General features: G+C 36.2%; 3 protein-coding genes and 1 pseudogene across 4 annotated transcripts; 1 reads left to right on the top strand and 3 right to left on the bottom strand.

Annotated features, from left to right (window-relative positions):
- Positions 1–1566: 1566 nt before the first annotated feature.
- Positions 1567–2853, top strand: LOC148930503 (uncharacterized). The gene has a single exon (XM_089068431.1). The coding sequence runs from the start codon at positions 1636–1638 to the stop codon at positions 2575–2577; it is 942 nt and encodes a 313-aa protein (XP_088924557.1). The 5' UTR covers positions 1567–1635; the 3' UTR covers positions 2578–2853.
- Positions 2854–3474: 621 nt separating this feature from the next.
- On the bottom strand, positions 3475–8363 carry LOC148930504 (Tetratricopeptide repeat (TPR)-like superfamily protein). The gene is made up of 4 exons (XM_089068430.1): positions 5723–8363; positions 5538–5626; positions 3890–4132; positions 3475–3812 (listed from the first exon to the last, which is right to left on the bottom strand). Exon 1 carries the CDS (start codon positions 8039–8041, stop codon positions 5894–5896), a length of 2148 nt encoding a protein of 715 aa, XP_088924556.1. The 5' UTR covers positions 8042–8363; the 3' UTR covers positions 3475–3812; positions 3890–4132; positions 5538–5626; positions 5723–5893.
- A 2236-nt stretch (positions 8364–10599) lies between these two features.
- On the bottom strand, positions 10600–12569 carry LOC148930505 (RING-H2 finger protein ATL46-like; annotated as a pseudogene).
- Positions 12246–20174, bottom strand: LOC148930506 (ubiquitin carboxyl-terminal hydrolase 17-like). Of its 2 annotated transcripts, none has more exons than XM_089068942.1 (11): positions 19601–20172; positions 16163–16991; positions 15971–16059; positions 14816–14901; positions 14546–14708; positions 14352–14466; positions 14088–14245; positions 13565–13649; positions 13271–13483; positions 13059–13120; positions 12246–12965 (listed from the first exon to the last, which is right to left on the bottom strand). In XM_089068942.1, exons 1-11 carry the CDS (start codon positions 19867–19869, stop codon positions 12605–12607), a joined length of 2430 nt encoding a protein of 809 aa, XP_088925068.1. In that variant the 5' UTR covers positions 19870–20172; the 3' UTR covers positions 12246–12604. The 2 variants fall into 2 exon arrangements, with proteins under 2 accessions (XP_088925068.1, XP_088925069.1); XM_089068943.1 differs by having other exon boundaries at positions 12850–12981; positions 19601–20174.
- Positions 20175–25547: the final 5373 nt, after the last annotated feature.

Raw genomic sequence — 25547 nt, forward strand, 5'->3', positions numbered from 1 at the left:
ATTAAATTAAAATGCAAAATAATATAATACATGAAATAAATTTTAATTGATCCAAAATATGTGACAACTTATTAATTAATAATATTAATTAGATGAAACCTAAATTAGGCCATCTCCAATCTATAGTCCATTTATTTAGGCATGCTAAAAAAATAATATTACTATTATTCATTTAATAAAATTATTGGCCCACTAATAAGCCCAATAAAATTAATAGCATTAATTTAAATACAAATTAGAGTTAATTATTCGGCCACATTTTCTCTTCTACCTCACCAGCCTCTTCTTCCCTACCAGCAGCCCAATAAAATTAATACTAGCATTAGTTTATAATTAGGGTTAATTAACCACTACATTTTCTCTTCCTCCTCACCAGCGTATCTCTATCTCTCTTTCTCTCCTTCTTCTCAGCAAAATAAATAAATAAAAAAGAAAAAGAAAATGGCCCATGGTTGTCAGTATCAGCCACAATGGGGCCGATCGAAGGCCGATTATTGGCCCTTTCTCTGCAATGATGGCCAATCTCCGGGCTAGTCCTCGGCCCGAGAGAACGACCACCCATTGCTAATGCTTAAGATGATAATTTTTCCAAAATAGAAGTGCAGCTATGTCTAAAATTACCCAGTAATTGGATTATATATCTATTTATTATTCTCTCCGTTCCACAAAAGATGTCACACTTTACTTTTTAGTTTGCCTCACAAAAGATGTCACGTTTTCCTTTTTGGAAAAAGTTCTCTCTCACATGAATATAAAAATTATATTTTTTCTCTCTATTTAATATACAAAACAAAACCTCCTAAACCCGTGCCGTCCCACAAGTGTGACATTTTTATAGGACGGAGAGAGTACTTCTATGTCCCAAGTAGAATAATACTCTTTCTGCTCTATAAAATAGATCGCTTTTATCATTATAAGTTATTCCTTAAAAATAAAATACTTCAATTTTAAGTTTTTAACAAACTTTTATTCTTTAATTAAGTAAGCTCCATTCTCCACTATAATCACTTTTTTCTATTTCTATTTAATTCACCAATTGTACATTAAAAATCAAGTCATTTCAAAATGACCTAGTTTTATGGGACAGAAATCATTCTTAATTTTGAAGTTGTCCTAAATTATTTAAGTTGTATTTTTATTAATATCTTCCCTCATTTATTTTTTGTCTATTTATATTTTACCGTACTAAATAATTTATTTTATTATTTTGAATTTAATTTTCTTAAAAATAAAAACATCAGATAATAGTAGAATAGCTTTTCGAATCTTATTTTGTTATATAGAATCTAGAAAGGATCATTTAATATAATTAAATTTTTTTTTTAATATTCTAAATGAACGTGTATTTTCGTATCAAAGCATTTGCTTTTAGGCACGAAATTTAAAAAATATATATTTAAATGGAAAGATCATAAATAGGAGAAATAAAATGGAAATAAGTACTAAATTCATAAGGATAGTGTAAGTTAAAACTTGAAAATACGACCAACAATATAGAATAGAATGTTTATTTACGTAATAGGTAATACTAGTATGTAAAAGTTTTCAAAAATATGATTATGAGAATCCCTACATTCAACTTTGATGAGGAAATTATATAACGAAGTACAATAACGGCCATTCCATCCAACCAAAATGGATTCCGAATCCGAATCGGGTCAAACGCCCGAGACCCGAAGGCTGCTCACCGCCGCCGACTACTTTCTCCAAAACCGCATTTTCGACGACTGCTGCAAGTACGCCGCCCGCGCCCTCGACTCCGACCCGACTAATTCCGCCGCCGCCAGAATCCTCTCCACCGCCGCCCTTCTCTCCGCCTCCAAAATCTCCGCCACACACCACGACTACTACGCCCTCCTCAATCTCCCCTATTTCCAATCCGACGCTTCTCAAATCGCCTCCAGCTTCCAAACCCTAGCTTCAATTCTCGATCCCAATGCCAACCCTAGCCCGCTCACGACGGAGGCCTTTAATTTGGCGCTCAAAGCCTGGTCCGTCCTGTCCAATTCCGCGGAGAAGGCCGAATTCGACGCTGAGCTGCGGAGGTACATGGATGCCGGCGGTTGTACCTTTTGGACAATGTGCCCTTATTGCTATTCCGTGTACGAGTATGATAGGGTTTATGAGGATTGCTGCTTGAAGTGCCCGAATGAGAGGTGTAGAAGAGTGCTCCACGCGGTGGCGATTAGGGTTCCACCGCCGCCGGACGTTGTGGCAAAGGGACAGTACTGCTGCCCGGGGTTCATGCCGTTTGATGTTCGTAGTAGTAGTAGCAATGGAGAGGAGAATCCGTGGCTTCCGTTTGCGCCTTCAATCAACGTAGGTAAAGGGCTGGATCTTAATTCGTCCACCTTTGAAGATGCAGGTGGAAATGTGAGAATGAAGAGGAAGAAATCTGTGCCCTGGAATTCAAGGAAGGTGATGGGTAATGGAATTAGTATCAATGGCGATCAGGCACATTTTGTTTATGGAGTTAGAGAAGAGACTTGTTTGAATGTAGATAAAGAGGGAGGCCAGCCTTGTCCTGAACGAGTGGAGTTTGTGGAGGGAGATGATGATGTATACATAAGTTTCTGATTTGGGAAATGGAGATCTATGACATGTTCATACAACTGACTGGAGCTGGATGTAATTGCTAGTATTTATTTATTGATTTGGTGCTTATGGTTTTTACCTGTAAAGTTCTAGCCTTTTGGGATAGTGACGACACATTGTGTTCTTGTAGCCTCCCTTGAGTTAGTTATGCTTTCTGGTTTATTTCTTCATTAGAAAAATGTGATTTGCACCAAATCAACTATTGCCATTCTTGACATCCCTTTAGCTGGGCTTCTATTTAACATGTCATTTACTTGAGTTTTGCAGAGTATGGTTTATAGTACTACTTGCTATCATTTCTTTTTAACAATCCTTTGTAACATGTGGTTTGAGTAATATCTTTGTAGGTGATGTCTTTCATTCCAAGCCTTATCTTTGATGATTCCAGAATTCATTTGTTGAATTAACTGATGTATATTATGAAGCTTAATGGATTTATCATCCATCCTCGAAACATTTGGCAGGATTGTTGTTGACTTTGATGTGTGGATGGCTTGGTATTGAAAGAGGTGGAGGAGCCCTCTGTTTTTTAGGTGTAAGCTTGGTCACTTGGAACTTTTTCAGTATCATATTTTAGGGTTTAGGGTTTAGAATTGCTGATTTTAATACCCGAAGCTGTTGAACTCATCAATTCAAAATTCTGAACCTGATTTAAAACTATCCTTGTAGTTATTAGATCAGATGTAGGATCCTTATTAAATGAGCTTGATTGAAATCTTTGGGAAAGTTTATGACGTCATACGACTCGAATCTCTCGTTATCCAAAACGATGTCTCTTAAATTCATAGCGCTGCAAGCCGCTTGTTAGATAATGCCATACCTAAAACAGTAAGTATAGACATAAGCAGCAAGGTACAGTTTCTTAAATAATAATCAGAGTTAGGCAGAACATGAGAAACCTATAAATTTTAGTCAGATCTGCACTTTTACTAATCTTTAGCAAGTGTTTCAGATTTGGTGAATTGTGCAAGACCCTTTTCCAAGCGTATTGATATGCCATACACCATTGGGTAAATCACTATGTTACATTTAATGTTAAAAACCAGATTAACTTATCCAAGATAAGCACTGACTAAAAAATGTCTGCTCTATGAAGACAGACCGTGGATCAAAGGTAGCCACCAAATGTAAGGCCAAAAAGAGTTGAATCCTCAGCCAACGAACCAGATACAAGTGACTCATTGTGCCATAGAGATTGCATTGTATCTATCCCATTTCTGATATTTCATAAATTGTTAGCATGTTCAGTTACATACATTACATTACGCCAACAAATTTCTCTATTAATGCTTACCTCAGAAAGTCAAGCACATCTTCTTCGCGTCCGTGACTTAGATGACTTCCAATCCTTTGTATCTGAGATAAATCCAACTGGATTCATAGGAGATTTCATTTATCATCCCTTCCGTATCAGATGTTCAAATTCGCAGATAAAGGCACCAATCTCTTTTGCGGCCTTAATCATTGTTAGTGAAGTTCTATAGAACTTTACTATTCAGTAATAACTTAGTCATAATCCAGCACTGCATTTGCATAACTGTAAAAAGGGATTAAGGTAAATTGTTTGTACAAGATTAAACGAAAAGCTATGATGAGTTCCAGATATGTGGGGGTGAAAAAAGGAAGCAAATACCATTACCAAGTGAAGAAGGCAGTAAATGCACAGATTTTGATCATGCGTTCTATTTCAGCATCAAAGTTCTTTTCTTTTCCCCACAAAGCAATTATCTTGATTAATCTAAAGTATACTCACATAATTTTTATAGAATATTACAGGTCAGTAAATGAATCTTGAAACCTTTGCAAGTGTTGCACGAACTTAGTAAATAGAAATAAAACAGTGCATCCAGTAAACATCAACCACAAGAGGTATAATACTCCCTCCGTCCAGTCCCATTAAAACTGACTCATATTCCTTTTGGGGTGTCTCAACTCCCACCTAAATTGATTCATTTCCTTTTTAGCAAAAAAACATCATTATTCTCTCCTACTATATTTTCTTTTCACCTCTCCAATTTATTCTCTTCCCATTTAACTTACTAACCATTATTTTCTTAAATCTAGTGCCATAAGAAATGCATCTTTATTAATGGGACGGAGGGAGTACAAGATATTATGTCATACTGCCAAGTTATGCTATCAAGATCTAAAGAAGTCAAGAAGCATAGTCCAAAGCTTTTCTTTAAGATTGTAAAATAATACTAGTATCTTGAAAACCTCAAGTATACATTAGACAACAGACAATTTCACCAGTAATTAGCCCAGTAAAGGTACTGTGGCAGTATATTTTCCAGGTGAATATCTTCGCAACACATGTTCAAAGCATCACAGCCATGCAAGAAACTTGAAATAGATTACGACCAGAGTGAAAGTATGAAATTTTACCAAATATAAAATGCAGCAATGCACCCAAAACATGTGTAAAAAAACAAATGACAAGGCAGAACATTCAAGGCTCAATTCTTGATGATAGATTTCAACAAGTGCCATCAATTTGGAAATAATAATGCTAAATTTAAATTTAAAACCACAGAAGCATATTTATATATGCATGTATTCAAAAATATGGAAGAACATGAACAAGCATTGTAGTTAAGGCTTTGGAGTATAGTTTAGACAGCACGACAAGTTGAACATTCATATTTAAAATATTAAAAGCCCAAATTATTTACAGCAAGTCCAAAAAAAAAACATTAAACGTGTAATTTAAGCTCCATATTATGATATTAAACCTATGCACCTCTTGCCCAAAGACAATGGAAAATTAAGAAACAGATCTAGCTATTTTAAAAACAAAAAGGGGGAGGAAACTGAAGAGAATTAAAAATAAGAGAAGAGAGAAAAACAGCACAAGATTCTGTTATAGCAGAACTGGTGAATGTCAGATCAATAATCAATTTCTATGTGAACATAACAAAAAACTGGTTCATAAAAAAACTAACCTATTTCCACAGTTCAGGAGGCCAACAGGATGAAGTTCTATGCCATCGCAAGAATACAGTTGGATGAAAATCTTGGGAGGAAATATGATCTGTTAATAGAAAAAAAATCCATGAAAAACACATCAATGTTACAACCTTGGTAAAATGCGACTTGAACTCAGATAGATTAAGTAAAAAAAAAAAACCTTGTGGTTGTAATTTGCAGCAGAGTCCTTTCCAATGTCAAATGTGTAGGACTCTCTGACTGCTTTGACACTCTAAAATGTTCCACAAATTTCCGCACTGGTGTCTTCACAGTTTTACCAGTAGGTTGAGATGAAGTTTGAGCCATCAAATGTAGCACTCTCACAAACACATCAAAACTTATCATCAGGCATGAAACCCCTTTTCAGCATCTCATCATGAAATCTAAAAGCTTCATTCAAATTTTCCTGTGAGACATAACCGTTTATTAATGATGTATAAGTAGCACGATCAGGGTTGATGCCTTTCTCAATCATCTTTCTGTATACTGAATTGGCTTCTTGCATTCTACCGAGTCGACAGAACTGATCAAGGATAGCATTGTAGGTAACTAAATCGGGTGAGATACTCTCTTTCTCCATTTGATTCACTAATACAAAGGTCATATCGACATTCTCCTCTTTCATAAATCCATGAATGAGAGTGTTATAAGTGAAAGAGTCCGGAACAAGCCCTCTTGATTTCACCTTCTTCAAAAAATCGAACGCCTTGCCCGGATCACCATGCCTGCAGTATCCCTTGATAAGAGAGTTACAAATAACCATGTTGGGTTCAGTACCTTTACCAATCATTTCATCCCACAATCTAAATGCTTCCGACACATAACCACGCTCACAAAATCCGTTAATTAGACTACCGTATGTGATATAATTGGGTTGTATTGTTTTCAAAATCATGTCTTCTCTTAACTCCATTGCTCTCTCCATTTCACCGGCCTTGCAAAATCCATCAATCAAAGTATTGTATGTAATCACATCAGGCTTCAGATTTCTCTGAAGCATAGAACTGAATAAGTTCACTGCTTTATCCACATTTCCAGCCTTGCAATATCCATCTATCAGAGTTGTGTAAGTACAAAAATCAGGAAACACACCCCTTTCCACCATCTCGTTGAAAAGTGTGTCTGCCTCAGAAAGCATCTTTCCTTTGCATAAACCACTCAAGATGGTATTGTAAGTCACTACATCCAACTGGCAACCAAGTTTCACCATCTCATCACGCACCTTCATTGCATCTGATATGGCACCATGTCTACAGAATCCACGAATCAAGATTGTGTAAACAACTTTGTCAGGTAACAGGCCATTGGACTGCATTTGCTTATAATAAACTATCATCCTATCAAGATCCCCAATTCTTGAAAAAATCCCAATCATTGAGCTGTAACTAACCAAATCAGGGACGACACCACGACAGAACATTTCACGAAAAACGCTCTCAGCCTCTGCACGATTATTTTTCCTCGAACACTCCAATAACAACTTGTTATACGTAGCAGTATCAGGACATACCCCATTCTGCATCATCTCGCTTACAACACTCTTTGCTCTCTCATAACACCCGTTTTTACACAAACCAGCTATTAGCGAGTTATAGGTCAAAAGACTTGGTTCCAAACCCTTAGCCCGCATCAGCATCATCAAGTCCCGACCTCTCTCAACATTCCCTTCGCGGCAATAAGCATTGACCAAAATGTTATAAGTCACAATATCCGGAAAGATCCCTCTTTTCTCCATTTCAACTAAAAAATCGTTGGCTTCCTCAGTCTTAGCCTCTTTACAGAATACATTCACCATGATGTTGAGTGTGTACGCATTCAAATCCGTTCGACCCTTAACAACTTTATCATAAACCTCCCTCGCCAAATCAACCCACCCGATCCTACCAAGCCCACCAAGAACACTATTGCACGCGTTAATAGAAACAAAAACATTCTCCAATCTCAACATATAGAGCACCTCAACAGCCTCCCTAAACTTCCTAGCTTGCACAAAAGTCCTAATTAACAAATCAAAAACACTAGAATTTGAGCCACATTTCTCATATGTCTCTAAAACTGAACCAATAATCTCAGCTCTACAAGCCCCACTCCTCCTGATCATCCTCAATATCAAAGCCTGTGCATCAGAAACCCTTTTACTTATCACCAACACATGTATAGCAGCGCTCAACGACAGCGACGAGTGCTTAAAGTTGGGGCAATTCGTTGCCACACAATCAATAAATTTCTGGCGAATATGCAAATCATGACGGAATTCATAAATGATTTGCGCATATGTCGATGGTTTTAGCTGATAAAGTAAATGATTTCTGATCGAGTGGCCTCTCTTTAGAGCCCACAAAATATTTTCGAGTAAAAATGCATCTGAAGATAGGGTTTTTAGAGGAGTGCGGTTAGCTGCGGTGTGACTGTGAGTGCAGAAATTGAGTGTTGCGAGGGAGAATTTCTTGCGGCGGAGAAACAGCAGCGTCGCCGCCATCGACAAGAGGAGAGAAGCGTGACCTTTGTCGAAGCAATTGGCACGTGTAGATAAAAGACCGCTGAATTATGATTGCAATCTTCCTCTGAAACAGAGTGGTGCATCGACGGAGAAGACGGCGGGAGGGATAAAACAAATAAATAGGCGTGAGAATGAAATAAATTTACCAAAAAATAATTACGAGTATTTTACTACTCTAATTCACTATAAAACCCACAACATAAGCACTATTTACAGCAAACCTCTTCCAAAATGGCAATGGAACTATTTTAAAAACAAAGGGAAGATTATTGTCAGAGAAGCTGTTCTCATCAAACTCTCCTCCAACATCAGGAATTGAGCCATTAAGATTATTGTTACAGATTGAAAAATTGAATATTAGAGAAATCAAACGGCGGTAACTGTAAGCCTCCACTTAACTGATTGTCTTGAGTTTTTATCCACAACTAAATACTACTATGAGGATTTGGATATAACTTTTTGTAGCATGTAATTTTCAAGATCCCCTGTTCAAAAAAATTAAAGCTTTAGAACTTGAGTATAACCAAAAATTAGAACTTGGGATTAGCTGAATGATGAAGTAAAACACAGTGCTATTCTGTTCTTGAATATTAACAATTTATAATCTAACTCAACCATATACACACAAATTCCAAAGTGGCAAAGATCCACAAAAGGAAAAAGAATAATAAATGGGGATACACTATTAGCAGCAGCAGCATCTAGTGCCAAAGATAGCTAGCTAAGTCACCACCACCATCCCCAGCAAACCAATTCACATCCATTGAAGAACAGTTGAGATTTTGATCAGCACACCAATTCACATTCTCATTCACATCCATTGAAGAACAGTTGAGATTTTGATCTGCACACCAATTCACATTCTCATTCGCATAGTCGAGATAATTGTGATCCATGACCGGCGTCAGCTGATTCAGAGGCAGCGGGCAGTAGTAGTCCGGCACCGGAAGTTGAGTGTTGGCGCTCGTCGCAGAAAAGATAGCATCTTGATCAATTGCTTCAATCTCATCCAAATCAATAAACACATCATTCTCCTCCTTCACCATTGCAGCCATAACATCAGAAGCAGCAGAAAAGATATGATCTTGATCAATTTCTTCAATCTCATCCAAATCAATAAGCACATCCTTCTCCTCCTTCACCATAACATCATCAGCAGCAGAAAATATATCATCTTGATCAATGTGCTCAAACTCGTCCAAATCCAACATCACATCGTTCCCCTTCTTCACCATAACATCATCATCAGCAGCAGAAAGGATATGATCTTGATCAATTTCTTCAATCTCATCCAAATCAATAAACACATCGTTCGCAGCCATAACATCAGCAGCAGCAGAAAAAATGTCATCTTGATCAATGTGTTCCAACTCCTCCAAATCCAACACCACATCGTTCTCCTTCTTCACCAGAACATCATCATCAGCAGCAGAAAAAATATCATCTTGATCAATGTGCTCAAAGCCGTCCAAATCCAACACCACATCATTCTCCTTCTTCAGCATCGCCTCCCGTTTCAACAAGTCGATTCTTGATCGCACGGCCAGGCCCAACTCCCGCAACTGAGACTCATCCATGAGGTTGAGGCGATCGTCGTATTTGGTCTTGGCGAGTTTCTTCTGCCGCCCATTGAAGAAATCGGAGAGGCCGTACGGCTTAACGGCGGTGGGATTGTCCTTGTAGGAGTCGATGAGGCGGCGGACTTGGGAGAAATCATCCGGCCAGATGAAGGAGGAGTTGGTGGAGGGGTCGTGGATGATCATGCAGGCGGGGACGTCGCAGAGAGTGGTGAGTTGCTCAATCTTCTTCACTAACCCTCCCTTTCTCATCTTCAAAGCTGCCAACCTTGCTTTCTCCTTCTTAACCAACTCCATTTTTAATTTCCCACGCCCCATTCTTGGAGAATTGATCCAAGAATTTGAGGCAGAGAGAGATGATTGAAGATAGTAAGAAGGGTGCGTATATATAGGGTTTGGGTTTCAGTCAAAGTGAGTAATTAATGTTCAACTAAATTTTCCATAATAAAAATAACGGTAAACAAAATACTACGAGAGCCAGCTTTTTTTAAGTGATTGTCAAGTTTTCATGCGTACTTTTTTTTTTCTCAAGAAATTAAATGCCATTTTTTAATTTCAGAATGAAGGAAAATTATATACTATTCGACACAGTCCACTTGCAATATCTAAAATACTTTTGATTAGTAAGAATCCTCATAATTAGAAATCACTAATTCACAAATATGATCAACTCTTGAGCATTGGACAAAATTTTAGTCAAAAAGGGTTTTACAAAAATAACAATGGTTTTCAAACTGAACATAAAACCAATAAATTGCCCCTAAAAAGACTAAGACTAAGCAAACAGGATATTGGATGTGAACAATGAAGGTTTTTTGTCACATACTTTTTCACCTCCATTTGTGTGCAAACTTGCAATATGCATTGTACAAAACATTAGTCATCTTTGCTTTTCTCTATTGAAAACAAGGACTATAAAGTTTCACCTCATCTAACCGCTATTTCAAAACAACCCCTTTTTCATACTAAATCACTTTCTATATTTTCATTTGTAGTAGTGAGCTTGCCTTTCTTGGACCATAGCCAAATCTTGGATACAGAGAAGCTATCACCTCTACTCCTAATACCAATCTTTTTATCATCCGCTTCCATATTATCACTGCCAAACCGCGCTTTAGCCCTCGTTGCAACACCACTGCAATGAGGCAGCGCCACATGAAGGTTGGTGTCACAACAACATAGTGTAAAACACCCATAGAGTAACATCTCCTAGAAACTTCGTTTTGCGTCTGGATTTCACTATCCACTCCATTATCGCTCCTAAACTTCCCAAGACAAACAGAGAGTGTCCAGGCCAGGCCGGCTGGAGGCGAGCGACTAGGCCCATTAGGGCAAGACAAGCTGCTGCATTGGTGATCCAAATCACAAGTACTGAACAAGGGGTTGTCAGCGGAATACTCAAATCCGATTAGGCTTCGACATAGGGGGTAAGCCGAATTCTACAGCAGCCATGTTTCAATGCAGTGGATGTGAAAGGCATGGCTGCAATTAGGCAGAACCTTGAGCTTGTCAAGAAATGAGAATTCAGATACACAAACGACACAATCAAATGGCTCCTTCAATCCTATGATGTCCTTGTAGTGAAAAAGTGACAGAGCATCGATCAAAGACAGGACGAGGCTGGAGTCATTCAGCCGGAAGCATGGGAGCCTGCTGGATTGTGAGATTGAGGAAAAATGATGGCTTCATCATCACACATCTGATCACAAGCTGTAGTATTCCAAGTAGGAAGAAGCCAATTGCAAGAATCACTACCACTAGGACAACTATTGAGAACTGCTGAAATTGAGGGCTAGAAATCAAGATTTTGTCTTTGGCCTAATACTTATATAATCAGAATTCAAGAATATAGTTCACAACAAGGGCTTTGTAAAAACTCAAGAACTTGCCACCATTCATGCTTTTAATGTGACCACAGAGGCCTTACAAAGGGAATGTATCAAACATGAAGAAGTTAAAAAAGAAAATTTGATCTTGCAGGCAACATACCTCTTCTGAGGAACTGAATTGAGCTAACAGAAAAGATTAACAATCTAATTCTAAACAGTGTTTTAAAAATAATGGAAATATCAAGATTGTGCCAGAGAAAAGGTGTCAAAACAAGACTGGCAACTAAAAATAAGAAAATATGGAGTTGAGATTGTGAACTGAAATTTGCAAGAAAATCGGAGGGAAACAAAGTTGGATGCAAAGGCAAATTTTAAACTACGGTTTCTGTCTTTTAGATAAACTGATACTATCAGCTAAAGGGTCCATTCCAATAGGAAAAAAAACACTGCTAATTTTGCCTTGCACGAATGCCAACTGGTTTCCTATTAAAGAGGGTGATTAGGATTAATCATAATTTGTCGTTTTTTCTCTCCAACTGCTAATTGAGTTACTGAGAAGCAACCCCTTATGTAAAAGATTGTTCCTTTTCTATTTTATATGTGAAGCATAGAACATTTCTTCAGATTATACGCACATCTTTTGAGAAAATAAAATATGGCCCAACATTAATTCTGTTATTGTATATATTGACATTTGGTGAGAATATAAATATTGTCCAATTTTAAGCCACATGAAAGCACCATTTGATATTGTCACTGAAATTTGGTAGAGTGGAATGAAAAAAGGTAGTAACGGCTTATATACATAGGTGTCAAGTAGGAGTAAGTTTGTGAGCTACAAAACAGCTCTAAACGATTTACAAACTCTATATTATCACCAACTCAAACGCCGGAAAAAATGTTTGAGTTGCTCTTCTCTCGTTGTTCACCAACAAAATTAATTATATGGGGTTAGAAACATAGTAGTATAATTTACGTGTACACCTGCTATCGAGGTTTAAGCAGCCGTGTGGGGAGAGAGCAACCTCTCTTTCTTCAACGGATACCTGCATCATTCATCAACACCTTCCTCGACTGCTCTGCATCCCAGTTGCATTCCATTGAGAGTCGACTGCAACCTCCATTCAGAGAAGCACTTAGTAGTGGTGATGCAAGCTCGAACCAAATATGTAGCCAGATATATCATCTGCATTTGAGTCCTTCGTGCTGTCTGTACTATGAGAGCCAACATCCGACACACTGAAAATGGATGAACAATCACTTGGTGAATCCAATATAGGATTCTCGCACACTAATCCCCAATCCTTGCTTGAATGCATCTTATACAAGTGTCTTTCAGATCCTTGATGCGGCATTACAGACTCTGCACGTTCACACCTCAGTTTGGTTTTCGAGTTCTTCTTCTTACTTGAAGAAATGGCTTCCATATTCCTTCTGGATTTCCCATCAGATTGCATACTGTTGTTCGTCAACAAAGATGGACCTCGTGGTGATCGTCTAAGAGCAACAAATGCTATATTACAACCAAATTCTTAGATTTCAAGGACGAAAAGAAAGAGGTATATCTTCAAAAGATTACCCAACTAGTACCTTGCATAGAAGAGTATATATGCTTCTGCAGATAACACCGTCTCCAGGTTTACATGGCTTACCTACATGAAGAAAAAGACTTAGTTAGACCGCATTATTACACAACCTTGAAGCGAATAGAGCCCCTATCTCAAAACAAGGAAACTAAACTTGACATGTAGCATTCAGCTATAAAGGTGCAGACTTGTAGTATGAGGAGGTAAATAACATACCTTGCTGTCGTCAATCTTAAACCATTCTCCCCGGAAATTCTTTACATAACTAATGTAATGACCACCGTAAGCAGCGTTCGCCATATTCAAGTGAACAACCACTGCATAGAGCTGATAAATAGGGTGCTTATCGCTCTTTCCACTCATGTAGGGAGAAAGATTTAGAACCTCTGGAAACCGAACTAACTTATTCAGTTTGCCTAAGGTGCCTGACTGAAAAAAGAAATACAACTCAGCAATTAGACAACATTTACGGCAGTGTACTTTATCTTATGGCAACTGAAAATGAATTACCCGAAATCGTTTGAGAACAATGGTGAGGACATTAGGAGCCTGATTTACTGTCAATTTCTTCTTAGCTTTCACATAAGACATGCATCTGCAGTGAAACCGAATCCATATCATTTAGTCTTCATTCAAAGTCGCAATATTTTAAGACAAAGAACATATAAAAAATGGAGTTTCTTTGACATGGACTCATTATGCACCATTGCAGTATATTTTCACATTTGCTTTTTTAGTTCTTTTTTAAAAGCTTTAAATTTGACAAAGCTATATGGCAGAGTAGTGTTCTCTCTGTGAATGCTCCCATGAACACGCCAAACCATGGCTGACATTGAACTATAAGCCCCAGTGACCAGACTAACCATGTCAAACTCTTACTTGTTAGATAAATCATATCTAACACACAGTAAGTGAAATACCTGGAAATTCTCATAAGCAACAGGATACAGTTTCTAAAATCAATCTCGGAATTAGAAAGAACTAAGAAGACAAGAAACCTATAAATTTTAGTTGAATGGACTGCCAGACTAACCTATTGCACTTATACTTATCATGTCCAGCAAGTGTTTCAGATTTGGTGAATTGTGCAAGAGCCTGTTCAAGCGTATTGATATCACCAGCAATCTCCACAATAAGATCCAACATCCGATCATATTGCTCTGATCTCCCTAAACACTTCATGCACTTAATCTGCCATGCATCATTGGGTAAAATCACAATGTTACATTTAACTTAAAAACAGAATAACTTTAAGATCAATAAACGACTAAAAAATGTCTGTTTTATAAAGGCAAACCTTGGATCGAAGATAGCCACCAAATGTAAGGCCCAAAAGGGTTGAATTCTCAGCCACCGGACCAGATACATGTGCTTCTTCAAGCCATATAGATTGCATTGTATCTATCACATTTCTGATATTTCGTAAATTGTTAGCAACTTAGCATGTTCAGTTATTTCACCAACCAAGTCAAATTTCTAATAAATGCTTACCTCAGAAAGTCATGCGCGTCTTCTTCTCGTCCATGACTAAGATGACTTCCAATCCTTTGTATCTGAGATAGTATTCCAACTGGATTCAGAGGGGATTTCACTTCTTGTCCCTTCCGTATTAGATGTTCGAATTCGCAGACAAGGCACCATTCTCTATTGCGGCCTAAATCATTGTTAATTATAAAAAAAACATCAAAACTAAAGTTACTGAAGTTCTATAGGTTTGCGATTCAGTAATGACTAAGTCATAATTCATAATAAGGTACTTGCATGTTTTTGAGTGTAACCCTTGAAGAAGATAAGCGGTAATAGGCCGAGTAAATGTCAGGCACTGCAGCACTGCATTTGCATAACAACTGTAAAAAAAGGATAAAATTAAATTATTATACAAGAAGGCAATAAATGCAGATATTTTGATCATTAGTTCTATTTCGGCATCAAAGATAGTATGAACCTTTCTTTTCCCACCAAGCAATTATCTGAATTTATCTTAAAGTACTTTCACGTATATTTTTATAAAATATTACAGGTCCATAAAAGAATCTTGAACCTTTGCATGAACTTAGTAAATAGTAGAAATAAAACATTGATATTATGTCATACCACCAAGTTATGATATCAAGATCTAAAGACTTCAAGAAGCATGGTCCAAAGCTTTTATCTAAGATTGTAAACTAATATCTAGAAAACCTCAAGTATACATTTATTAAACAACAGATAATTTCACCAGTAACTGCCCAGATAAAGGTACTGTGACAGTAGATTTCCAGGTGAATATCTTCGCAACACATGTTCAGAGCATAAAATCCATGTAAGAAACTTGAAATAGATTTTGAACAGAGTAAGAGTGAAATTTAAGAAAAAAATTAAATGCAGCAATGCACCCAACACATGTAAAAACAAATGACAATGAAAAACATTCAAGGCTCAATTCTTGATGATAAACTTTAACAGGTGTTATCAATTTGGAACAAATATTAAGTTTAAAACCAGAGAAGCATTTTTGCATATGTATGTATTCCAAAATATGGAAGAACATGAACAAGCATTCTAGTTAAAGCTTTGGAGTATTTACTGCAGAGTAGTTTAGACAGCACAGGCCATTGATGCACTTAGACATTCACATTTAAAATCTTAAAAGGTCCAAACTATTTACAGCAAAGCCAAATAAAACACTAAACATGTAACTTAAGCTCCATATTATGATATTAAACTTTTGCACCTCTTTCCCAATGACAATGGAAAATTCATAAACAGATATAGCTATTTTAAAAACAAAGGGTGAGGAGACTGAAGAGAATCAGATATAAGAGAAGAAGAGAGAAAAACAGCACAGGATCTGTTATAGCAAAACAGGTGAATGCGAGATCATGAATCAATTACTATGTGAACATGACAAAAAAATTGGTTGATATAAAAACTAACCTATTTCCACAGTTCAGGAGGCCAACAGGATGAAGTTCTATGCCATCACAAGAATACAGTTGGAAGAAAAGCTTGGGAGGAAATATGATCTGTTAATAGAAAAAAAAATCCATGAAAAACAAGTCAGTGTTAAAACCTTGGTAAAATGTGACTTAAAATTTTGAAATCAGAATGATTTTAAGTAAAAAAAACCTTGTGGTCGTGATTTGCAGCAGAGTCCTTTCTGATGTCGAATGCACAGGACTTTGACTGCTTTGATACACTAAAATGTTCCACAAATTTCTGCACAGGTGCCTTCACAGTTTTACCATTCTCTGAACTCCTAAATGACAACGATCTTGTTTCTGTACTTCTAGACAATTGTGCTCCACTTCCCCTGATGTCCTCCAAAGAAGCTGTGCTCGAAGATTTCAGGCAAGGTGAATTCCTAATATCAACATTAGGGACTTGTTGGCAATTGCTTGATCTCCTCAACTGAGCTGTACCAGCAGACTTTTTTGGCACGGCAGTTTCACTGCAAGTTCTATTATCTTCAGCGCTGGTTGTGTGAAAGCCATCATCAGGATTGGTAGCTTGTGACTTTTTTATCTTGATAACCCCAATGTTATTGTTTACTGCCTGAACAGTAGGATTCAAGGGGGACGTGCTAGTTACATCTGCCTCATCAGAATCAGATGTACTCAGTGGCATATGATAATCAGTACCACCAGAAGCTACTTTATCAGGCCCAACAGGAGTTCCTGACTCAAAAGTCTCAATGCTTGAAGCATCAAATGTTGTTTCACTATGTTCAGTTGAGGAAGAAAAGCAAGGCAGAGAGCTGCTTGAAGATCCGGAATCATCAAGGTGGTCATTGGGATCAGAACCAATTTCACTCTCATTATTGCAATTGATTTCCAATTGATCTTCGGAAGCTGTTTCCACAGCACTTGCACTTTCCTTGCTGGCATGTAATGAAGAGGCAGGTCGACATTCATCCTTATGACCTTGTCTCCAGTGAATAATTTGACATTTCCCAGAACTACAAAGCATAAATAAAAATGTTACCAAGCTAATAAAGTAATTTTGAAGATTCCAGCTTCACACAAAATTATGGAGCATTTTTAACGTTCTTTAACTCATTCATCCTCCCATCAAGTCTACTTTGAAGTGTTTCATTTGCACTCAGGTAGCATAGAAATTTGGTCATGCATAAAATTTGGCAGTATGTTTTTGAAATACATAAAAATACAGTCCTGCTTAAAATCACCCTGCCAAATTTCACATCTTGGCACATTCTTTACCTAATGTCATCTCCTGGAGCATTATGTAATGGTCTTAAATAAAATAAACTAAAATATTAAGAAATTACTTTAAATAATATACATAGAGTTAATGGTAATACACTAATACATAACCAATTAATAGGCCAAGTGTCCTTAATCACCCAAAATGGAATATTTATAGTTGGATCCATATTGTGACAGAGGCAAAACAAAAGGAGGTACTCCCAGATAAACTTAATCAAGACTTAACTTTGTTAAATTATTTGGTTCCAAATAAAAATTGAGAGAATATTTGATGGGGAATAGTACTCAAAAGTCAAATCTCAATCACAATATATAACTAGATTAATTGATAGTTTTACTTTTTTTGTATCATTGGGATTATCTTTTCCTAATAAATCACTATGTGATTATTTATTCTTTTAAAGTATAATTTACAATGCTAACATACATTGGATGAGGTCTTACCTAGTTGAGTACCCTTTAATGCATTTTCTGTGTTCTACTGTCTCCATTAATTTTATCTTACCAGCATAGCTCATAGGGAAACAAATAGGATGCTTCTAATCAAAGGATACACTAGTCAGTTATATTTTACATCATGAAATTGAAGGCAATAAAAGGCCAATAAAAGTAGGATATGAGCAATCAGATAGTAATATGCTTATAAGTAGTTTAATAGCTGCAGAGAAAAGATCTATATCCTAATAATACTTATGAGATTGTAATGGATCAATGCCCCTCGCAAGTCATGTAAAAAAATGTTGCATTACAAAGACATCAAAATGTGTTGACTACCTAACCTTTTTGGAGTTTAAAGAATGATACTTCTCCATTAGTACATTTAAACACATATCCCTCTGAGTAAATATACTAAATATAAGTTGTACACACATATAGAAGCTTCTCACTCTTAAAACCCAAAAAAAAGAAGATATGGGAACTCAGGCAACATATAATCATGAAAAACTAAAGAAATAAAATATTTAAAGACTGGTCCATAATTCCATTAAACTGTTGATGGTCAACAACATTCTGACCAGATTAGTTAGTAAAATATAATTCTGATTATAAAAGTTAAGAAATACTCTCTACTTAAATGAAAAAGAACACACAAATAGTAGAGAAAAAGATATGAAAGGACACTCTTCTCCTTTAATTTTAAATTCAAATGCAATTAAGTTACTAATTTGGTTAATTTACACTGAAAGAAATATATTACTTCATGGAGCATTTAATGTCATGGTATACTATATCTTGCACCCAGTCCTATATAGCTATACTTCAAATAATATTTTACTCTGCATGAAAAGGATTATGAACTAAACTCTAGACGGTTTTATCACTATGTAGAACATACCAAGTCATTCATAAGCAAAGTAAACTTTTAAGGAATAAACAGCCCAAAAAAAAACTAATTTAAGGATGCCTTTTTAAACTCCTTGAGCACCATATGAGTTGTGCATAGATAGACTTGGTAATTAGAATCAATACCATGACATAAAGGAAGTCCACTGAGATTCCCAAGCATTAATCTACTTCAAACATAAACAGAAAAGCAGGGAGAATCAGCTTAAAGCCAGATTACAATTGCTAGTTTCAGAGGTAAAACCTAGAGCATGAGTATTATCTGTTAGGACTAATGGACTTTCTCCAGATGTTCTGTATAATTTTACCAGGTACAAGTAGGAATTCAATTTGCAATTCACGTAAAATTCAACTCTCGTCTGATATGAAACTATACTTTCCACCATAATTTTGTAAATAAAAAATGTTTCACTTAAGCTATGAGATGATAGAGCCTTCAGGCTTCAATTATCAAAAAAAATCTTTCTGTAATTCGTTAACATTTCACATGAGCATCATCTTCGTATGTACCATATCATGCATGACAAGGTAATTCTGGATGCAATTTGAAACTAAATCCTTATAAACTACTACATCCTTCGACCAAAACTCTAAAAACCTATTATTTTCTTCTTCATACAAAACCACAGCCGGTAGCATAGATGATTGTCTTTCTTTTACACGCACCAGAGATATCTGATTCGGGTTTGATTTCTTTTCCAGGAATAAGCTCAATTTCAGTATGTATATCATTATGTACCCAAAAATTCATGTATAATTCTTCCAGACCCAAATCATAGGCGCAATTAAACTTTCAGGGAGGTAGGGAAACGAAATATAACCATCTAATATCGTATGCCCTTAAATTTCCAATCTTAAGATACCTCTCAAAAGAATAATTATTCACTGACACATAGAAACTCCATCCACCAAAAGAATTAAAGACGTCTGAAACAAAAACTTAGAAGAAATAATGAAGAGACAAACCAATTCAAAACCGACAGACGCAAACACTCACCAGTATCTGACTGCTTTGCACTGAGAACACCGAGTAGTCGTGGAGGAAAAACAAACAGCACAATAATTCCCCTTCTGAATCTGCGTCGGCGGCGGGGGCGGCGAAGGAGGTTTATACACATCAACTACCTCTAGCTTAGCAATTTCCGCCTCTTGATAAGCGGTTGCAGCGAGAAGCCTCAAAATCTCCTCCTTCTTCGCCGCCGCATTCTTCCACTTGTGGCGGACTACAGCACCGAAAATGAGCAAAATCGCGACGATAACTAACATGGATTGAGGAGATCGAATTAACCGGCGCCGAGGATGAGGACGGAGCTGAAGAGAAAGCCTAATAGCCGGATCTTCTTCCGGTACATAAGGTCAGCAGCAGCGCGCGGATGCAAGAGGCGGCAGGCTCCGGCGACGGCGGAGGGGCAAAATTGGAAAGGGGGAAAAGCGAATTAGAGAAGAAGGGGGTTTGACGAGTGACGACTGATGCAGAATTTTTGGACGAGAGTTGATGATCGAATGGAATGGAATGGAATGTCGTGTTTGGTTTGGTGGGGATTTTACCCAATCTCTCTTTCCTTTCCTTTCCTTTTTTTCTTTCCTATTTTTCTTCTTCTCAACTGTAACAATAATTACTTTTATTTTAAACACGGCTTAGATACGGAATAATAAAAAAAAATATTAAATCGTGTGAAAACTGAAATAAATATTCGACTACTTTTCTAGATAATGATTTTTTTACTTATATTAGCGTATTTATTCTTTCCCAAATCACCAAAAACGTGAAGGTGAAAATATTATTCTTTTCTTTATGAGAAGGATATCTATTTTCGGTGGATGCGTGTAAGAATAAAGGAAAAGATGTTATTACTATAAAAATAATGAGTAAATTTTGAGATTCCCTGTTTTATAATGGGCTTTACAATTTGATTGTATATGGGCTAAATCCACATTCACATGGCAAAATAACTCACTCCAGTTACTCTAATCTCTAGATTAAAATGATTAATTGATCATGTTTGGTTGTCAGTATTATGTCTGCGAAAGTGATCTAATTCTTTAAATTTTAAATTTATGTAGTATTTGTTTCAGTTTTTAATCAAACTAGGAAATGAATCAGAATCCGAGAACAAGGAAAGTTAGTACAACTTTCCAGGATTCTGAATCCTAATTTTTCTCCGGTATTCTTTTTTCCAATTTTAGGATTCTTACATATTTAAATAATATAATGTAGTTTATTATTATTATTATTATTATTATTATTATTATTATTATTATTATTATTATTATTAATTACAATGTTTTAAAAATAATTCAAAATTATAAATCATACTTAATTTCACTATAATAAATAACTATAGTTAAAATTATCATAATTATAACTATATAATATAATAATTCATAATAGTAATTAATATTTTATTAATAATAATTAAAATATAATTATATAATATAAATTATGTAATAAATAATATTTATTATATTTTATAAATTAATAATTAATCAATAAAGTCTTAGTGCAATTTTAATTTATAAAATTAATTATTCAATTATAATATCCGTAAATATTATAATTATAGTATAATAATTATTATAATAAATGAGTATAATACTCAACTATAATTATAATTATATTAGTATATATTATGATGGATAATCCATATTTAAACAATCCATCGTAGGAAAGTAAAGTTACTAGGAATCATATTCCGGAGATTCATTTTTCCAGGAATCATTTTCCTCGCCAATTTTACTTTTCCGCCAATCAAACATGACCTTTATAAATATACTAGAATACTAATTTATCTTATAGTAGACTGTATCTAATTATACTATTCCTTTGGGACCGTTGCCATGATCACTCATGATCAAAGGTTATGGTTAATATTACCTCATGCTCAGCTGCAATTTTTCCAGAAGTTCGACACATAGCAATATATATATGCCTCATGATACTAAGATTAGATGATATTTTATAATTAATCATCTCACCTACACTCCTATAATTTAATTATAAAATACACATAGTATTATGGTCTATCTGATCATACTATATCTCACTATTTTTGTACTTTTGTAATAAATACTATCTTCTTTATTTTCCGACCTAATTATTAACACCAAATCTCATCTCGTGGTCTCGGCGAGAAAACTTAAGTGTGGTTTGAGCCTTGCAACGCTACACAAAGTGGTGAAAGAGGGGCCAAACACCTAATGAGATGTGTTATCGGAGCTTCAATCTTGCAGGGGAGAAGTGATTATGTTCTTTCTCAATGGTGAAACCATGCTTAGAGCCATTGCATCAGTACTGGTAGCCTTCGATTGCTAAGATCTCATTAGTAGGGTAATTTTCCTTCTCACTCTCACATAGGGTGTTGGTTTCTTTACTTTTCTTCACTTCTTGATTGTGCGGCCTTTTTGTGCAGCTTCTCATGAAGGATTCAACGAAAAGGCTGTCCCTCGATAAGATCATCAGACATACTTGAATTGTAAAGAATGTCATCCCTATGGCTGTGTGCCCAAATTAGCATTATGCTGCTCCCTCTATCTATAATTAAATGTCTCATATCTGGCCGAGGCAAGGGTTTTAAGGCCATCTACAACGCTATCTCTTATCCATCTCTTAATCCTCTCATCTCTTCACTGTTCATGGGTCTCACTGTACTTTTTCACTCCATCTCTTAACTAAGAGATAGCACCTACATCCCTCCATCACTTAACCATCTCATCTCTTAACAATTCATTCAATTTCATTTTTTATTTTTATTTTCAACAAATCCAATTAATAAAAAACACACTTCATTAAATAAAATAAAATTACAATTTAAAATCCTAAAAATATAAAAAACACATAATATAAAATTCTAAAAATATAAAAAAGACATAATTAAAATCCTAAAAATATTAAAAAGATATTATTTAAAATACTAGAAATTCAAAATACTTAAATTTTAAAAACTACTCTGCCGGCGAATCATCCCCCGAAGTCGGTGGCGGTGCACCCGAGTTAGTGGATGGCCAAATACCAAGTTGTCTTGCCATCTCCTGCATTCCGGCAATATGATGTTCATATTGGGCAGGCGTCATGCGGGAAGTGTCAGCCATCGTGGAGAGCATGTATACGGACCACAGGAAAGTGCTCGGGCCCGAGCCAGCCTGGCTTGATTCGCCTCGACCCTTCCCCCTCATCCTCTCTCTAGCAGCCTTCTCTGCCTTGGTCCCTTGCGGCCGACGTCATGAACCGGAGGAGGAGCCACCTACATCGGTAGGCGTGTCCTCAAACTCTTGCGAGGCGTTGCCTGACCCTCCACCCTCACTAGATGAGTAGCCACCCCCGTGTACTTCGTGCGTTTCCAGCTCGAGGACCGGACACCCCAGCCCACCTTTCTTTGTTTCTGACCAACTCCCAACCATCGATATGTTTGAAATCTTTTTGGACGTCGTCTTTAAAGACTCGCATCGCCGCCCTCAGAATGTCGACATCACTGGCTCCGCTTTGGTATTGCTCCGCTTCAGCCTTGTAGATCGAGCAAAATTTTTGACATCTCTGTCGCACCGGTCCCAATGACTGCGGAGCATCTTCATGTTGCGGCGATGAGCCCCCGTCGGCTTTAACTCTTCGTAAACGGCGGTGACCTTCTCCCAAAAACATTTGCGGTTTTGTTCATTTCCGACGATGGGATTGTACGAGACGGTGAGCCAACCGTTGTATAGAGCCAACGTCTCCTTGCGGCTGTATAGATGACGGCCTAGATGACGGAGCATCTAGATCAAAATGTGGTGCTTGGTACGGCGCCGGCGTCGACGAACCAGCCAAAGAGTTGAACATGCCCCCCAGGCGCCAAACGCGTTTAAATTGAAGCCGCCGGAGCCGCTGGAGTTTTCGTCACTGGACATTTTTACAGAAATTGGAGAGGGAAAGAGAGGTGAATTGAGAGAAGAATAGATGTGGTGTTTGTAGTGTTTGTGTGTGGAATGGAGAATGAAATAGAGTAGTGTGTATTTATAGAATAAGAAAAATAAAATAAAATGGTTACCGTTGAAAAAAACGGTAATATTACCGTTTTTCTTTTAAAAAAAATTAATTAATTTTCTTCTGAAAATCGCATTTTAAAAAAATAATAATTAAAAATGACGTCTTAATTACGACGCTCACTCGCGGGTCGGCGAGTGGGCGTCACGCTTAGCGCCTGCGCTCGCCACGTGGCGCTGGCGCGTGGCGAGCTGTCTCGCAGCCAGCCTCTTCCGCGTGAGACGCGCGATGCGACGGCGACGGGCTCGCGGCGAGACCGCGGCCACAACGCCGTCTCGCTGTGGTCTCGTCTCTGCGAGATGAGATGGAGCCACCCACGCGCCGCGCTGTGGGTGCCCTAAGAAGTTGTTTTACTTTATAAAGTGAAGTGGTAGAAAAAGTTATTGGAATGTGATGCATGTTTTTAAATATTAGTTTTGTAATATAATGTGAGTGAAGTGAGTTAGTGGAATATAAGTTCCACTTACCAAATATAGTAAAAGTGAAATGAGTCATTTATTAGGAAAAAAGTAAAAAAAGAGACATATTTAATGGCAGATGGAAAGAGTATCTTTACTTATGACGTGCTTATATAAAGCAGAATCCACAATAAATTAGTAATTTTAATTAAAATAATTTATTGATATTTAAAAATTTAAATTTTAAATTTAATTTTATAAAATTAAATCTAATATTAAAATAAAAAAATAAAGGGAAGGAAATAAAAAAATAAAGGGAAGGATGACAAGGGAATAGGAAGATAATTTCAAAATAATAGTACTATCAGATTTAGTACATCATCGAAATAATATCATATTTAAACAGTTAAAATGTGAAAAGATGAAATTGCCCAAATGCTCGAAATCGGATAAAAAATAGTCAAAATGACCAATTTTGAAATAAAACCTTAGTCCATGGACTACTGACCATATTTTCAAAGTCCAGGGATTATGGGCAAGATAAACCCATAGTCTAGGAACCATTTTTGTAGTTCACTCTTTTATATATTGGTTTTGTAATAAAATGTGAGTAAATGCGTTAATGGAGTATATGTTCCACTTACCAAATACAGTAAAAGTCAAATGAGATATTTATTAGCGAAAAAGAAAAAATGAGATATATTTAATGGCAGATGGAGAGAGTATCTTTATTTATGATGTGATTATATATAAAGCAGAATCCACGACGAATTCCAAAAATTTTACACAGGAAAAGCGGATATGGTTGGTGTAAACTTTTCACAGTAAATAATAACTAAAATAAAATACGAATAGGAAATTAAATTTCATTTTATAATCAACTTGTATTGTGTTAGGGCTGGGGAAAAATGCCAAAAAAATGATATATCGCTTGTATCGTATAGAAAAATATCAAAAAATTATCGAATTTTCGATATATCGTAATATTCGATACGATACGATATCGTATCGTAAGTTTTCGATACGATAACGATATGAATTTCCTTATATCGCGATATATCGTTTTATATCGAAAATACGATATATATCGAAAATTTTCGATATATCGATATTTTCAATATATATCGATATTTTATTTTCGATATATATCAAAATTTTCGATATATATCGATATTTAACGATATATCGAATTTCGGTACGATATATCGAAATATCGATACGATAACGATATGAAATTTTTTTATATCGAAAGTTCGATATATCGAAACTTTCGATACGATAACGATATGAAATTCTTTCATATCGACATTTTCGATACGATACATACACGATACAACGTTTTCGATATGTTATATCGTATCGACCCACCCCTAATTGTGCAAAGAAAATTGTGTAATTTATAGTTGACTCATTTTATAATATTTATATTGAAATTATTATTGCCAGTTTCTTATATTTTTTATATATGTCTATATGTAGGTTTGAGTCATATGGAATTATCGCCTCTCTTGCTAAACTGAATATAGTAT

The sequence above is a fragment of the Salvia hispanica genome, chromosome 3 (genome assembly GCF_029641045.1).
Source record: "Salvia hispanica isolate PSC_SH4W2 chromosome 3, Shi_PSC_v1, whole genome shotgun sequence".
Classification (NCBI taxonomy): domain Eukaryota; kingdom Viridiplantae; phylum Streptophyta; class Magnoliopsida; order Lamiales; family Lamiaceae; genus Salvia; species Salvia hispanica.